The sequence below is a fragment of the Aspergillus sydowii genome, assembly GCF_001890705.1.
Source record: "Aspergillus sydowii CBS 593.65 unplaced genomic scaffold ASPSYscaffold_3, whole genome shotgun sequence".
NCBI classification, from domain to species: Eukaryota; Fungi; Ascomycota; class Eurotiomycetes; order Eurotiales; family Aspergillaceae; genus Aspergillus; species Aspergillus sydowii.
In genome coordinates this window covers 1197400-1212383 of record NW_024467861.1, presented here as the reverse complement: position 1 = coordinate 1212383, position 14984 = coordinate 1197400, and the positions used below count along the sequence as shown (strand labels likewise).

At 51.2% G+C, this 14984-nt stretch overlaps 4 protein-coding genes across 4 annotated transcripts; 2 read left to right on the top strand and 2 right to left on the bottom strand.

Annotated features, from left to right (window-relative positions):
• The first annotated feature begins 95 nt into the window (after positions 1-95).
• On the top strand, positions 96-2762 carry ASPSYDRAFT_42535 (MDR family MFS transporter). The gene is made up of 5 exons (XM_040846472.1): positions 96-827; positions 897-926; positions 988-1298; positions 1354-1475; positions 1528-2762. The coding sequence occupies exons 1-5, from the start codon at positions 549-551 to the stop codon at positions 2643-2645; spliced, it is 1860 nt and encodes a 619-aa protein (XP_040704564.1). The 5' UTR covers positions 96-548; the 3' UTR covers positions 2646-2762.
• Positions 2763-3462: 700 nt separating this feature from the next.
• On the bottom strand, positions 3463-5394 carry rlmA (SRF-type transcription factor RlmA; the record flags this gene model as incomplete). Its single annotated transcript, XM_040841727.1, has 3 exons — positions 3463-5034; positions 5106-5262; positions 5339-5394. 3 exons carry the CDS (start codon positions 5392-5394, stop codon positions 3463-3465), a joined length of 1785 nt encoding a protein of 594 aa, XP_040704563.1.
• Positions 5395-7820: 2426 nt separating this feature from the next.
• Positions 7821-11051, top strand: ASPSYDRAFT_146126 (uncharacterized protein; the record flags this gene model as incomplete). Its single annotated transcript, XM_040841590.1, has 5 exons — positions 7821-8010; positions 8101-8258; positions 8342-8435; positions 8502-8730; positions 8789-11051. The coding sequence occupies 5 exons, from the start codon at positions 7821-7823 to the stop codon at positions 11049-11051; spliced, it is 2934 nt and encodes a 977-aa protein (XP_040704562.1).
• Positions 11052-11978: 927 nt separating this feature from the next.
• On the bottom strand, positions 11979-14640 carry ASPSYDRAFT_42531 (putative sucrose transporter). The gene is made up of 8 exons (XM_040846471.1): positions 14187-14640; positions 14092-14117; positions 13779-14023; positions 13649-13715; positions 13525-13596; positions 13283-13472; positions 13113-13228; positions 11979-13058 (listed from the first exon to the last, which is right to left on the bottom strand). Exons 1-8 carry the CDS (start codon positions 14282-14284, stop codon positions 12166-12168), a joined length of 1707 nt encoding a protein of 568 aa, XP_040704561.1. The 5' UTR covers positions 14285-14640; the 3' UTR covers positions 11979-12165.
• Positions 14641-14984: the final 344 nt, after the last annotated feature.

Genomic DNA, 14984 nt, shown 5'->3' with positions numbered 1-14984 from the left:
CCAAACAGGCAATGATCTGTAGACGACTCGAATTGCTTCTCTTCCAAGCTTTCTACAAGTCTCACTATTCCGCATGCTTGCTTATTCTCAAGGCATTCCGGCCAAATCAGAACCGCAGCTCGCAGACCCCAGAGGGAAACCCGAGGAGTGCAGTACGACACTGCCGATCAGCCTTGGATTGTTATCTCGTACCATCGTTATGCGAATGCGGAAATGGCATCTCGGCCTCGGAGAAAGCGGCCGACCGTTTGACTCACGCAAATGTGAACGTCGGAGGTCCCCGCCCTGCGTCTCCCATAAAATTTAATGCTGCACTTGGGCTCACGGACGACGGCCGCTGCTTGACAATAATTTTCTTTCTGTGCCCCGCAGTATATATACTGAACTGTTCCTTCTGGAAATGCAGCCTGTGTTTCTTTCCCTGGTTGCGCGACTGATCTAGACCCGTCGGCTCGACCCGCTTGGAAAAGCCAAGTCCGATACTTTTCTCTACCCCAGACCTGTTCACCTCCGCCCGTTTCTTCCGTCGCATCTCCCCTGCTGCGAAAATGGCGGCGCCTGAAGCTTCGCGGAGCACGGGCGAATGCGCCCAAGACGTGGTTGAAAACTATGGCGCCACTGAGAAACCATCCGCACCGTCTGGGACGTCTCCCGAAGAATCGTCGGACGGCGCGAAACCTCGTTCCTCATCGACTGAGGGTGACCGTACGCGAGTGGAAGACGATGCGGCGCCAGATACTTCGAACGAAAACCAGTTAGATCGGGTCCCGTCTCAGGCGCAGAAACTAGGGAAGAAGAAGATCGCGGTGGTTATGGGCGCACTTTGCGTATGCTGTCTTTCCCCCCTGGTGTTATTGTCGGATCATAATGCTAAACTGATATCCTGGAACATGTAGCTCGTCCTATTCCTTGCGGCTCTCGATATGGTACGGCGAAATACCTGCTTTTTGTCTAGATCACCGGTTACTGACGATGATACTCTGGCAGACAATTATTTCTACAGCCCTGCCGACGATGGCAGCTGATTTCCATGCCTCCGAAAGTGGATACTCGTGGATGGCGTCTTCATTCTCCTTGACCAACGCAGCCTTTGTCCCACTTTGGGGAAAAGTGAGTGATATTTGGGGTCGAAAACCTATTCTTCTTCTCGCCAACGCCGCATTTCTGGTTGGAAGTTTGATCTGTGCCTTATCAAAAAACCTGCCTATGGTTCTAGCCGGAAGAGCGATCCAGGGTGCCGGGGCTGGCGGAATTATCACATTGGCAAATATTTGTGTCTCCGATCTATTCAGTGTTAGGTTTGTCACATTAATACTCCAAACATTGGTTGTATGTGGCTGACTGTGTCTGCAGGGAACGTCCGGTTTACTACGCTCTTTTTGGTGCCACATGGGCTATCGCAGGCGCTTTGGGCCCTCTTGTTGGTGGCGCATTTACTACCAGCGTCACCTGGCGTTGGTGTTTTTACCTCAACTGTAAGTTTCACGAACGATCTGCGTGCTGCAACCGAAACTGACATCCTACTAGTGCCGATTGGCGGTGCGTCTTTTGCAATTCTGGTATTCTTCCTCAAGATAGAGTCGCCGAAGACTCCTTTATGGGCTGGTATCAAGACCATCGACTGGTCCGGTAACCTTCTTATAGTTGGAGCCACACTTATGTTCCTATTTGGTCTTCAATTCGGCGGCGTCGATTACCCCTGGGACTCTCCAACAGTCATTTGCCTCATCGTATTCGGGATAGTGACATACGTCCTCGCGATGCTTAACGAATGGAAGATAGCCCGCTACCCCGTTATTCCGATACGCCTCTTCAGCAACTGGCACAACGTCCTTATCCTCCTCATCTGCTTCGTCCACTCCATGGTCTTCATGGGCGGCTCCTACTACCTCCCCTTCTACTTCCAATCAGTCCTTCTCGTCAGCCCCATCCTCAGCGGTGTCTACGTCCTCCCTCTAGTCCTCAGTCTCTCTGTCATGTCCGCCGTTACGGGAGTCATCATCAAGAAAACTGGTCGCTACCACGAACTCATATCTATCGCTTTCGTCTTCCTCACCCTCGGATACGGCCTCTTCATCGACCTGAAACCATACGCCTCCTGGCCCCGCCTTATCATCTACCAACTCATCGGCGGCTTCGGCACAGGACCCCTCTTCCAAGCTCCTCTCGTGGCCCTGCAGGCAAACATCCACCCATCCGACATGGCCGCAGGAACCTCTACCTTCTCCTTTCTACGTCAAGTCTCCGCCGCAATATCCATCGTTATCGGCACAGTCATCTACCAAAACATGCTCGTCAACAAACAAGGCACGATCACGGCAGCCGTTGGCCCACAAAAAGCGCAGGCCCTCCAAAACGCCTTCTCCGAGAATAATCACGACCTTATTCGCTCGCTCCCAACTGACCAGAAGGATGTCGTTCTGGGAGCCTTTAATTTCTCCCTCTCCCGCATCTGGATCTTCTATACCGCCATGGCTGCTGTTGGCATGCTCGCTTGTATCTTTCTTCGGCCTGTGGAGCTCAGCAAGACGCATACTGTTGCGAAGACAGGGCTGGAGGAGCAAGAGCGTGCGAGAAAGGAGATTCTGGAGGCGCAGGCTAGGGCTAGGGCTGCGAAGTTATCCGAAGGAAAGGAGACGGTGTAGCCTTGTAAATTTATACATGTTTGTTGAATCGTTTCTCTTCTACGGTTGATTTTTTTTTTTTGAAATACAACTAGCGACATACTTTGATACCAAAATAAAAGATAATCTAGACTTGACTCATATCCATCTAGACATGGTATAATGAACTCAAAAATAGCTCTGAAAGAGTTGAGGCGAAAGCCCTGGTTTACTAGAGTTAAGTTGTTTAGGCTGTTCATAGAAGCAGCGGTTGATCATCAAACCAGCGTCAGGGCCTGCCAGTGCGCGTGAAGAAGAAATCAATTCGTTACCTATTGATTCAAACTAACATTATGGACCTAATGTAACACCCGCCCTATACCCAAAACATTGACAGATAGAAAGGAAACGAGAGAGGGAAAAGCTCCCGGAATAGGAATACATGGAGAGGAACGCCAGGTGATAAACGAAACAAGACGAAGGAGAATATAAAAGAGAGAGACACAATATCAAACAGTTTGAAATATATCAAACCTGGCATTCTGGAGTTGATTTCATTAACTCGGTTTTGTTTGATCCTGAAGACTAGATACTTTGAGAAGGCGCAGAGCAAGCACATCAGAGAAGGGGTATAGAGAGCAAGACTTTGTGAAGATGAATGAGGGAAGGGAAAATAAACCCAAAACAATATGGATAATACAGAAGGGAGGATCTTTGAAGTCGATAAACCCATACTCCCAATCCAACATATTTCCAAACGCCGCGAGAATGCAACGAGAACGGGCTGAGGAGGACAAGAGACTGTGCATTTAGCACAGGAGGGGAATCACATCATTAAATAGAAATTATAGAACGGATGCTATGTTTTGGCTTTCTTTGCGGCGCCTTCCCCACTAGGACCGCTCTCTGGGCTCTTGCGTTTCTTCTCTTGCTCTTCTTCCCGGCCAAACCCGGGGCCAGTCTGCACCTGAGGAGTGGGGAATGTGAGGGGACTCGGGAGTATATTGCTGTCCGGTCCAGAACGCCCAAATCCCCATTCAGCGGGAAAGAAACTCGACGGTGACGGAAGAAGCGCATCAGAGACAAAACGGCTTGGTAATGCGGATATTGGCGTCTCTATGTTGTTGTTATTATTGTAGGCGTTGTTATTCTGCGCAGCTGCGGCCGCAGTTACTGGAGGCGGGGGTCTAGCAAACGGATTTGGCGGACCCTGCGCGCCCGCACTATGTATTGCGCCAGCTGATGGAGAAGGCGGTGGTAACACGACGCCTGGGTGACTGGGGTCGAGGCTGCCTTTGACGGGGGTTGCAGCCTTCTGTCCGGCAGAGGATGAGGATTCAGCGGTCGCGCTACCCCGATCTGAGTTCTCACTTGGTATCTGAACTTTAAGTTGAGGTCGCTTGGAGCCCAACTGTCCACTGTTAGTCCGTACAGGGGGCTTGATGTCCGATACAGTTTTGGAAAGAGGTGTTGAGGTTCTAGCTCGCGGGGGGGGAGAATGGCTTTGCGGTGGTTTCTTTTCTTCGGGTTCGTACTGGGTTGATTCGGTCTTCGCACTCGTGCTCTCACCGAAGCCGAAAAAATTGCGCGCCAGCATTGATCCGTGATCGTCAATCGGAGTAAATATGCTCTTTGACTTGGAAAGCGGTTTTATCAGTGGAGGCGACTGCGCTTTTTCCGTTTTCAATGTTGGAATCTGATCGGACGATGTTTCAGGAAGGGATGTCGTGCGCTGGGCCTGTGAGTGCTGTTGATCTGCTAAATACGGCTGATTCACATGAGGTATGGGCGGGTGCATCGCCATGGTCGACGGTGGTTGCGCAAGTGCATGATGAGACGAGTGGTGTGGGTGATGCTGTGGATGTGGTTGAGGGTGCTGCGAGATAGGTTGAGCAGGCACCGACTGTTGAGGCATGGAATGTGGCGGCATAGGCTGGTGCTGAGGTGGCGGTGGTTGGTGATGGGGTCCCGGAGGGTGGTGACCGAAATGCGCAAATTGATGTGGTGGACGTGGGGCCTGTTGGCCCATGTTGTGAGGTGCATTTGGATTGTAGACCGTCGGATTAGGCATGTATGGAAAGTTGTTCTGAGGGGGAGGGGGCGGGGGCGGGGTCCCAAGATGAGGGGGCCCCGCAAGATTCGAGCTCACACGGCGCAAATGATTCCTTGAAGAGGGTCTAGAGGCCCCTTGCGGTTGTGGTGTGCCGTGACGCGGGTCGAAAGGTATGCCGTTGTGGATCGGGGGAGACGCAGAGGGTGCATGGTTGACATGTTGAAAGCCTGGGTGCGGTGGCATGGTCATCATTTGAGGATTCTGAGATGGCGCACGGAGGTCTTCAGGGGCCGGTGTGGCATCTTCTTCGTCCTCGTCCTCATCATCGCGTTTGCCGTTGAAGTCTTCCGGACCTTTGTGTTCATGGGGAGGGCCGATCTTTGAACAAACTAGAGTTAGATCTCGTGTTCGAGAGATGGTAGCGGGGTTTGGGATGGGGCAAAGCTAACATATTGATATCGCGTAAGCGCTTCTCGCATATCACAAGAGGAGAATTCATAGAGCTTTTTGTTGTGACCAAATATGATAACGGCGACATCTACTGAGCATAGCACCGCGAGTTCATGAGCCTTCTTGAAGAGACCACCCTTCCGTTTCAGAAACGTCCTAGATAATCACAATGTTAGGCATGCGGATCCAAATTCCCATATGCATAGGAATTACGCGTAAGAAGGAAACATACACTGAGCGATTACGGTCATCTTTGATCGCCTTGATTTCGATCTTTCTTCGACCCATTGGGGGAAATTGTGCGCGAACGAGGCACGCGGCGCCGAGGCTATGGAGGCTGTAGGGAGGGAGAAAGAAGGAGACGAGCCGAAAACCAAATCGTTCTTTTAGGATGATCAGTCGCGCGTATTAGCGAAATAAACTCAAAGGAAAAGCCGCGAGATAGGTCGACTTTGGAGCGCGCGATACGACAGGGAGGCTCCTGTGCATTTGTCAGACTCGAGGCTTCTTGATCGTGATACGCGATAATTTGTCTTCTTCGGGAATAACAAGGATGAACAAGAGGTAAAAAGAGTAAACGAAATGATAAGGTATCAGCTAGACACAGGGAATAGAGGGACGAGGTACATTGAACGAGCGCTAATTGGGGGCTGGATGATAAATAGAGAGGGTGGTGAGAGCTTGAGCGCCGGTCGGGGGAGGGGAAGGCGAGACAAAGGGGAGGCAACTTCGGGGCGAAACAAAGACAAGAACAAGAGCCTGAGGTAACCAACCTTGGGTGAGATGAAGATGGGAGGACTAGGGATCGACAAGGAACAATATTCGGATGGAACAGATGGGGTGTACTCTGGAAGGGATGGAAGAAGAACGGATGATTCTTGGTCGAGACGCGCAGAAGATTCTAAAGATAGCCTGACTTGAAAGGGCGGCAGTCCATAACCGCCGCCTTGCCGCTGCTTTAGCCGCCGTGCTATTTTTACCTGCCCGACGCTCCAGATTCTAGATCTCAGTCACAAAGTTATTAACTGTCCTGGTCCCTGTCTATGTCGTTCTCTCGAAGCCGGAGCCCGTCTTTTCACTCACTCGCCCTGTCCTCGTCATTGCACCTCTCGCTCACTGCAAACTCTTGCGTGTTGACTAACACAACTTACTAATAAACAGCCTTTTCCAGGTTGCTTACTATATGACTAGTTGCATGTGTATTCATACTTTACTATACTATCCATCAATAGTCAGAATCGTTTAGCATTGTTGAAGGTAAGCTGTAGTGTTCATTCACTGCAGCATACATTATTATTGCTTCCTGCGGCCGCTGTCTCTGTCAGTGTGCACTGTGCCGCCAAGCGAGAGTGCTCTGTGCACCTGGCCTGACCACAGCTCCACAAGCTAAAATTAAAGGCGGTTAAAACTAATCTGAGAGGCCGATTTGTCTAGACCCCGGTATCATGTTACAGATGGCGACCCGGGCCTCCTTTCGAGTACGGCAACCACACAAGCGAGTTGCGCAGACTGACTGTGCAATGTGCTCGTGCAGAACATGGGCCATATGATCGAGCAGAAGGCACCACAATAAACAGGCTTGCTGCCTGAGGCCAAAAAGACCAGGGCGATCGTGACTTCCCCATCGGGATAGCGGGAGAGAGCCACTTTCCTATCCTGGCTAGATTTTGTTAAACGGGCAAAATCATAACCTAGAACGCGTTTTGATTGGGCGGTGCCCCTGACCGGTCATCTGCGCACCTGAAGATGGGCGATGGGCCGTCGCTTTAATCGGGCAGACCGTTTCCACCTGAAAGTGGCAGAGCGCGGTGGGAAAACTCGGCCATATGGGATTTGAAATTCATGATAGCAATCAGTTCATATCCTGCGTAGCAATTGGGGTCGCGAATAGGGCAGAAATGACAGAACCTATCCACTGGGCTGCTAAGGAGCTGCGAGAGCCAATCCCCTCGGAATGCAGACCCCTGTTTGACAGCGCAGCAACTGACAGGCTGGATCAACCATAACGTTGGCTGAAGCATCTCCAGACGATCGTGAGCCTGACAGAAGCCAGCTGTGCCCTTATTTCGACCCTTGATTTGCCCGGGGGGTGGTGGCTCTGGGTGGGCAGGAATGGTCAACCACGGCTCCAGGAGAATGACTGTATTTTGCGACATCCGGCCATAGTAGTAAATTTCGCCCCTGAAACGAGCGCGGAGAGTAGATCACTATCACCACCACCACCTTCTGTCTGGTGCCTGCCTCTTCTTCCTTTATTCTTTCAATTCGCCTTCTTCTCGTTGCCTTTTTCTCTTCTTTCCGTCTTTTTCCCACTTTTGTTCCGCCCACCTACCACAATCTAGCTGTGGCTCCGCTCGTTACCTGTCTTGCTGCACGTCCGACGTGTTGTGCTGCAGGCAATCCTTAGGCACCCCCAGATGGCCGCTGCTTTTTCCCTTAACCTTTGAAGAAACCACTCCGCCTGAGCCTTGCCGTTCAGCTCTATTATTTGCCCTCATTTCAATCCACGCGGCCTTTCCGCCTCCTTTGTATTCCTATCGTGGCCAGTCTCCCCTGCCGGCCTCCTATTTATCAACTCGTGTTATCGCGCCGCTCCCCGACCCGCCCACGAAACCAGTTAATTCGGCCGTCGGGCATCATCAATTACCATTCCGCTCTGCTGCTGTTGGCCGCGTCTCTCGGCGGAAGAAAAATCAGAGAGTTCAGAGTCCAAGATGCCTTCGTTCTCTCGCTTATTCCGGAGTAAAGACTCCAGTGCTGCGAAAAAGAACTCAAAAACCCCTGCAGCGGAAAACACAGGCCCTGCAAAGCCAACATGGACCGATGCATGGCAGCGAACGGAGGTCGGGCCAGAAGAGGTCCAGCAACTGCTGAGAGCTTGTACCCAGGAGCTCAAAGTACGAGGTATGTCGATTACCCCCCCTCCTTGAGAGGAATTGGAACATTGGATTCCTTGCTTCTTGTGCTGATCATTGCCTCGTTCCTCCTTGACAGCGCTCCAAACCCCGTTCATGCTGCTCCCATTCCGCCCAAGCTCCGATACTGTCACGGCACGTACCTTCATTCGGAATTACTTCGGTCAGTCTTTAAAAAGAGGCTCGCCTTTTGCTGGAGATGAATTGGCACAAGAACTGCGGCTTACCGACCCGATGGTGAGTCCACAGCCTATATTCCCCAGATATTTAGCTTGGTCATGGCTCTTACTCGGCGTGCTCTTTTTTTGCAATGGCTTTAGGTCTTATGCAGCGTGCTGAAATGGTGCTGGAGCAGACTCCCTGGAGGAGTTGTTACCTGGGAGGCTTACGAACTGTTCAAGGTTGGCGAGCAAGGTACGATCTAGAGATCCTGGGTTGCGCAGCTCGGGTGCACAGTATGCACGGGCTAACCTCACACAGATTCCCAATTTGCTCGTGATGCGTTCTCCACATTCATACCTATCAGCGTAGACTCGGACGCTCGGACCAAAATCATCTTTGACTTTTTCGATCTCTTGACAGCCATTGCAGCTCATGGCAAGTCCAACGGTCTGGGAGGCCGGAAGCTTTCCCGCTACGCTGGATGGTGGGCGTTCGAACATAATGACACTGGAAGTGGTTTTGAAGCGGCCTACAAGAACTGGGCAAGGTACAAGAAATCCCACGTACCTACTAGGTGGTGTTTGAGTTTTGCTAACCCTTAAAAGCGCCGCCGACGCAACGAGTCACTTGTTCTTTGCCTATCTACGTTCGCTTTCACCTGATGCCCCTCGCGGCATGAACAGCATATCCACACTACCAATCGCCTTGCAGTCATTAGTCCAGGCCACCGAATACCCCCCTGAAACACCAACGCTTCTCCAGGTATCGACCACCAAAGTTGTCATGATTGTCGACACAGTCTCCCCGACCCCCTTCGCCTTACTGCGCCGTGCGAAGAACTTCGAATATAGAGATAGCGATGAACATCTCCAAGAATTCGCCGGCTATGAGGACCCACTGAAGGCCCTTACGGACGAGTGCCTACGTGTTCTAAAATGTATATCGTCTACCAACCAGTCTGCAGTCGAGGAGCCGGTTGCGGCAAACCGTGATGCTTCATGGTCCAGGTTTGAGGATCTTGGATTCGGAGGCGCTATTGAACCTGCACTCGAAGAAAATGGTGCTCACTCAAACCCCGCCCCAAAGGAATTTGGCGGTAGTTTAAGATCTGTGCCCCATTCTGGCGGTGGCGACCTCGGTCGTCCTACTACACCGTCATGGGCTGATTTCATGTCGTCCGGTTTTGGCGATGACAGCCACTCTTTCAAGGCCCCTGTTGCTCCTCTACTTCTTCCTCCCGATAAAGTCCTGCCGCCAATTGCCACCGTACGAGGCCAAAGCTCGCAATCTCACAAACGAGGCCTCAACGACCAGCCTTCTATGGATCCTGGTGAGCTGGCTAGTATCACAAACCTTGACATAGATGACTCTTTCTGGTGGGTTTGGATCAGTAGTCTAGCAGGCGAAGAGCCCACTGCGCGGAAAGCGGTCTTTGGACGTTGCGCATTGCTTGAAACGGTCATCAGGAACACGAAATGGTTGGTCCTCGAGGAACAGGTCAAGGGTGCTGCTCCAGAACCTGAAGCAGGCGCGTACATCGTCGAAAAGAAGCGTTTCTTCGGGTTCTCGACACGAAGGGGCAAACTCGGGCGCCGCAAGTCCTCGGCAAAGAAGATTAACTCGGTGGAGGATTCTTACAAGCGTCCCAATAACCAAGGCCCGAATAGCAAGGCTAGCATAGCCCCAGATCAACACGCACGTATCCAAGCCGCCGCGGCTGCTCTTCAGAAAAAGCACCGGGAGGAGCAGGAGCTCGCCAACGGAACCAAGGCAGGTGCGGAAGATGATGTATCCAACCCGAAGAAGACTATTTCCATGATGACACTGCAGCCATCCATCGTGAATGAAGCTTCCCAAGCTATGAAATGGGCCAGTAACTACGACAAACACGCCTACAGGGCAGCCTATCTGAGCGACACTCGTGCAGGAACTGGCGCTGCAGCCGAAGAAAATAAGGAGCAACCAGCCCCGTCGATGGCAGCTAGCTCCAAACAACCACCTACACCGCCGAAAGAGTCTGCTTCTGCTACCACCACAGAAGTACAAAACACGGCTGAGAAGCCCAAGGATGACCCAAAAACTGGCAATAATGATACAGAGCCACTGGCTGTGGAACCGCCGGCCAAAGCACCCAAGGAAACTGCAGAATCGGATGCGCCCCACAAGCTGAAGAAGAAAGCAGCTAACACCGGGTTCAAAAGCATGTTTGGAACAAGCAAGAAGAAGGACCCCGAGGGAAAGCCTCCTTTGAAACCAACCGGAGCCGAAGGTTCGGCTGTTGCTGCAGCGCGCGCGGCGCTAGAGGGTAAAGCAAAGGCATCACAGGAACAACCGCCTAGTCGTAATGGGCCCGCAACTTTGAAAAAGAAGCCGGTTCCAAGCGCAGCTCCTGCGAAGACCACCGGACCTGATACCGAGACGGCCCCTGAGCCAGCGGCTGTTCCAGCACCAGAGCCCCAACCCAGCGAGCCTCAAGTTACAGAGCCAGCTCGCGAACCCATGGGTGATCATCCCCAGATCCGCCGTGAGGCTGAATACGATGCCCTTTCCCGAGTCGATACCAACGAGCAAGTCGCAGCGGACCGCGAATTCTCGAGGTTTGACCAAGGACCCCTAGTGGACCAGCCGGCATTCGTCCCCGAAGACTCGCCTGTTGAAGAAACACCTCCCAAGGCTGATCCTAGCCCACCTGTTTCTCCGATCTCACCTAGCTCTCCGTCCCATGGCAACGCTTCTCAAGATCGTTGGGCTCAGATTCGAAAGAATGCGGCAGAAAGAGTTCAGGCTGAACCCCGCGCAAGTACTGCCGACGAAGACGGCAACACTAGCGAGGAAGAAAGTAAGTACCTGGGCCACCCCGCTGAATAATTGCGTATTATGTTAACTTTGTCTTCTCCAGGCTTTGAAACTCGCGCTGCACGTATCAAGGCACGGGTCGCTGAATTGACAGGAAACATGCAAGCTGCAAACCGGTCTTGAAAACAAGTCTGTCGGTTGCCACGCCTGACCCGTCTATCCAATTTTCATTTGTCTTCCTGATAGTTCTGAGACCTGTATTTGCTGAGTTCGTCTATCTATTCTTTTTTTTTTGAATAGCTATATTCCCCTCCGATGTTTGTTTGATTGCCGTTCTATCTGCTCTCTTTTCTTGAGATATCCTATCTCATGGCTCAGCCTCACCTGTTCTCAGTTTCAGGACAGACGTATGCGTGACGCCATCCACGTTAATTGATTATGATTGTTATTCGCCTTGTAATCCTCCCCTTTCTCTCCAGCCGTTGGTCCGCTGCGCCAGTGACACCTACATACTATTGTTTTTCTCTTTGTCCGGTGTTATATTCCCCCTTTAGTCTTTGCGTTTTGTCGCCTTTGCTTCAAGATTCGTTGTTTATATCTGCTTTCTATACTTGATATCATATACGGATACCTCAGCAGACTCTCTATGTATCTAGTGTCCTCAAGCTTTCTATTCCGTCCGTCAAAGAGAAACAAGAATTGAATATTTGGGTCACCTCTTGTCCTACTTAACTATGCAGAAATCATTGCCACAAGATCCTATCCCTTTCAAAAAGCCAGAGGGTGGGACAGGTGGAATTCCACTCTATAAAGTCGTTCGGACTGGATCACTAAGATAATGTGGTAAAGAGGTGCTAAACGCACATGGTTAATATGAACCATGATATCCCACCCTGATTGAAGTAAGACTCAGGATTTGCTCCAATAATGTAATAATAATAGCAATAATAGTACAATCCTATATGTAGGAGTGCAGATCTTTATTATACGCACATGCTCTCAAATCTAACATGCAGAAGGTCATTATATCCAGGGTATCGATTTATAAACGTCGCTGGGCAGGAAGAAGAAAATGTATAAAGCAGGCAAAGAAAAGAAACAGAAAATACCAAAACAAGTCGTCGCCTATTGGTCAGTGGTAAAAAACAAAGGGACACTGTAAATATCGAGATTAAAAAATACGTATTTAAAAAGCATAACGCATTCGTCTCGTAGCCTCCACGGCAATAAGGGCACTCAGAGCGCCAATAAAAAGACAAATCGAGATAGCGTTCGGCCCGCTCTTGTCGAGGTCCATCCAAGTGGAGTCCGAGTCTGAGTCGTCGCGCTTTGTACTCCCGGGCTCGAGAATGCTGAAGACAATCCAGCTGATGAAGGTGCCCATGAATTGGGGTAGGGTTGTGTATACGTTCAGCACACCGAGGTAAATTCCGGCTAACTCGCCTGTTGAGGGCAGATTTGAGAAGCCGTCTTCGGCATCGCTGTCGCTGTCTGGGTCGTGGTGGTTGAGGCGGAGGACATCCATTTCCGAAGCATTTGCGCTGGAGTCGCCGTAGGCGCCTGAACCGATGGTAGAGGATGTAATCATTGTTACGCCGGAGAGGCGGGATGCTTGCGTTGGGTCCATTGCGAGGCGGTTGATTTCAACCCCCATGAATGCGAAGGGGGCCCAGCAGCTCACGGCCCATGGGATGCCGCAGATGGCGACGAGGAAGGTTGCAACGGCTCGCGAACGGGCAAAAGGTGCGAAAATCATTGTCGCGGCAAACATAACATGGGAGATAAGCCACGTTGTCTGTAAGTCAGGGCGTATTCGGGTGATTTTCTTGAGTAAGGCAGCAACACCCGGAGGGGGCCGCGGGGTGAATTTCGGTCGCTTGCTATCTGGTGGCTGGACGCAGAATGGCAGGAGAACGGAGCTGATAAACGTGATAGATGAGAAGACAACCAGTGAGAGGCTGCCAACTCGTCCAACTTCTCCTAACATGTCCGCGGGTCGGTCTGCGTCCTTAGGGACTTCATACCGAAAGTACGTTTCTCCAACCCATGTAGTACTGTAGAAGAGAAATGGAAACCAACCTAGAGAAAACATGTCAGTGTGCAAAGCGGAAATAGTTTCACTAGGTCAAGTACCGATCCAGGCCCAGAACTGTGCCCAACAAATGGCTTGAATACGTGGGGGTAAATCCATGGTTGTCTTGAACAGTTGCGAAAGAACTTGGAAAGCGCCGGCTTTCCCATCAGAATCCCTGAGATTACGCATATTAGCATGCGCAGTTGTGATACGTCCCTGGATCTCTCACCTCGCTGTCACCAAAATTCTCTCCTTCACGGAGTAGGACGTAACAGACACTGCTGCTAGTAGAGCCATCGCAGCAATTACGGTCATCTGCTTGAATTGGGTATCGCCGAATGCAGTCCCAAAGATGCTGACTATATCAAGAGACCCAATGACATACCCAATTAACTGACCAACAGCTGACATCCTAGTAGCTTCAAGGTTTTAGCATGAATCTTTCAACATATAGCGCAAACGTCAACGTACCCCACGCTGACCCAGCTTGTTGCGAAGGAATAGGTAATGTATCGACGATCAAACTTCGAGCACAAGCTTGGACTAGATGGGATTAGAACAACAAATATTGTAACCCGTCTTTCGGAATACCTACCGACATTAATGGCGAAATCCACGGCATAGATGCTGAGCACAGCGAGAGCAATTGTAGCCCGCGAGGCCTGTGACAAGCAGCAAACATTAGCTATCTAATAAAAAAGCTGACCACGGTCATCCAGCCGTACCTTATCCGCATCCTTAACAAAGACACTGACGATCTCCGTCGTCCATCCCAAAACCAATAGGCACACCGTGACAACGATAGAACCACCGATCATGAACGGCCTTCGTCTTCCCCATTTCGACCGAGACCGATCCGCAATGACACCGATGAGAGGTTGCATAACCAAGCCGGAGAGAGGGCCGGCAATCCAGACAAGCGACGTTCGCGATTTGGTCAAGCCTAGTTGGAGGAGGTACGGGGTGCAGTCTATCGCGGAGGAAGTGAGAGGTTAGAGGAATGTTCGAAGGGAGAATGCTCGTCGATCGTCTGCTTACAGGTCATCTCAATGCCCCAGGTAAATCTATCGCGAACGCGAAGTGAGTACATCAATGGTTCAATTGAGCATCTGAGAGGGGCAGCAGGTACATACTGTAGTCCCAACAAGCTAGTGGTCAACAGCGCCATCCGCATCGACTCAGTCCGTCCCTTTATAAAGGGTGATCCCACCCATCTTGCAGCTTGTGGCATGGTTCGTATGGCCGTCCTCAACCTTCCATGAGATCGCAGGGTTCACTTGGTAGCGTGCCTACGATGAGGCTGGGTGGGAAAAAAAGCGTTGCGCGAGAGGCTTCCAACCCCGTTGTCGCTGGGCTTCGTAATCAGGAGACGGAGACGTCAGCGCTGGGGCAGGGTTGCTCAATGATGGAATTCCGGGGGAATTTGGGTATGAACGGCTGTCGCACGATTGGGAAGCTTTAAAGGGGATAAAAATAGCGATTAAGAATGTGGATAGGATTCAAGGTGCGCACGGTTGTTTCGGGGAAATTGCGAATCCAGGGGCGTGGTATACTAAACGGCGTCGTCTTTCGGTTTAAGGGAACAGCGAGCTCGTAGAAGCGAGTGAAAAGTCTCGAGAAGTGAGCAGGAATGAATTAATGAAAGGAATTGAGGCAGATCAGCCGGAGAAAGGTAATCCGCCGAGTTGTTGATGGTGTTGGCTGCATGCGGGCCGACTCAACTATTTTTCCTGTTCTGGCCTTGACTTGAGTCGACTATCAGGGTGCCAGACCCACCGCAATCACCTGTCTGAGCCTCACCACTTCACCAGTCACAACCTGGTCTAGCCTGCTGTGACGATTTTGGTTCAATTGAGTTTTACGTTGTCTCAGATTTCTCGCGTATGTCTAGCTTTATATATTGAGCCTATGGCTAACAACCGCCCAATCCC

Excerpts from the sequence above, each read along its gene's own strand:
- ASPSYDRAFT_42535 (XM_040846472.1), top strand. The coding sequence starts at position 549 with ATGGCGGCGCCTGAAGCTTCGCGGAGCACGGGCGAATGCGCCCAAGAC. Across the intron at positions 828-896 it reads TGGTTATGGGCGCACTTTGC|CTCGTCCTATTCCTTGCGGC; the intron begins GTATGCTGTCTT and ends TGGAACATGTAG. Across the intron at positions 1,476-1,527 it reads TTGGTGTTTTTACCTCAACT|TGCCGATTGGCGGTGCGTCT; the intron begins GTAAGTTTCACG and ends ACATCCTACTAG.
- ASPSYDRAFT_42531 (XM_040846471.1), bottom strand. The coding sequence starts at position 14,284 with ATGCCACAAGCTGCAAGATGGGTGGGATCACCCTTTATAAAGGGACGG. Across the intron at positions 13,229-13,282 it reads AGAATTTTGGTGACAGCGAG|GGATTCTGATGGGAAAGCCG; the intron begins GTGAGAGATCCA and ends GCGTAATCTCAG. Across the intron at positions 13,059-13,112 it reads ACAGTTCTGGGCCTGGATCG|GTTGGTTTCCATTTCTCTTC; the intron begins GTACTTGACCTA and ends TGTTTTCTCTAG.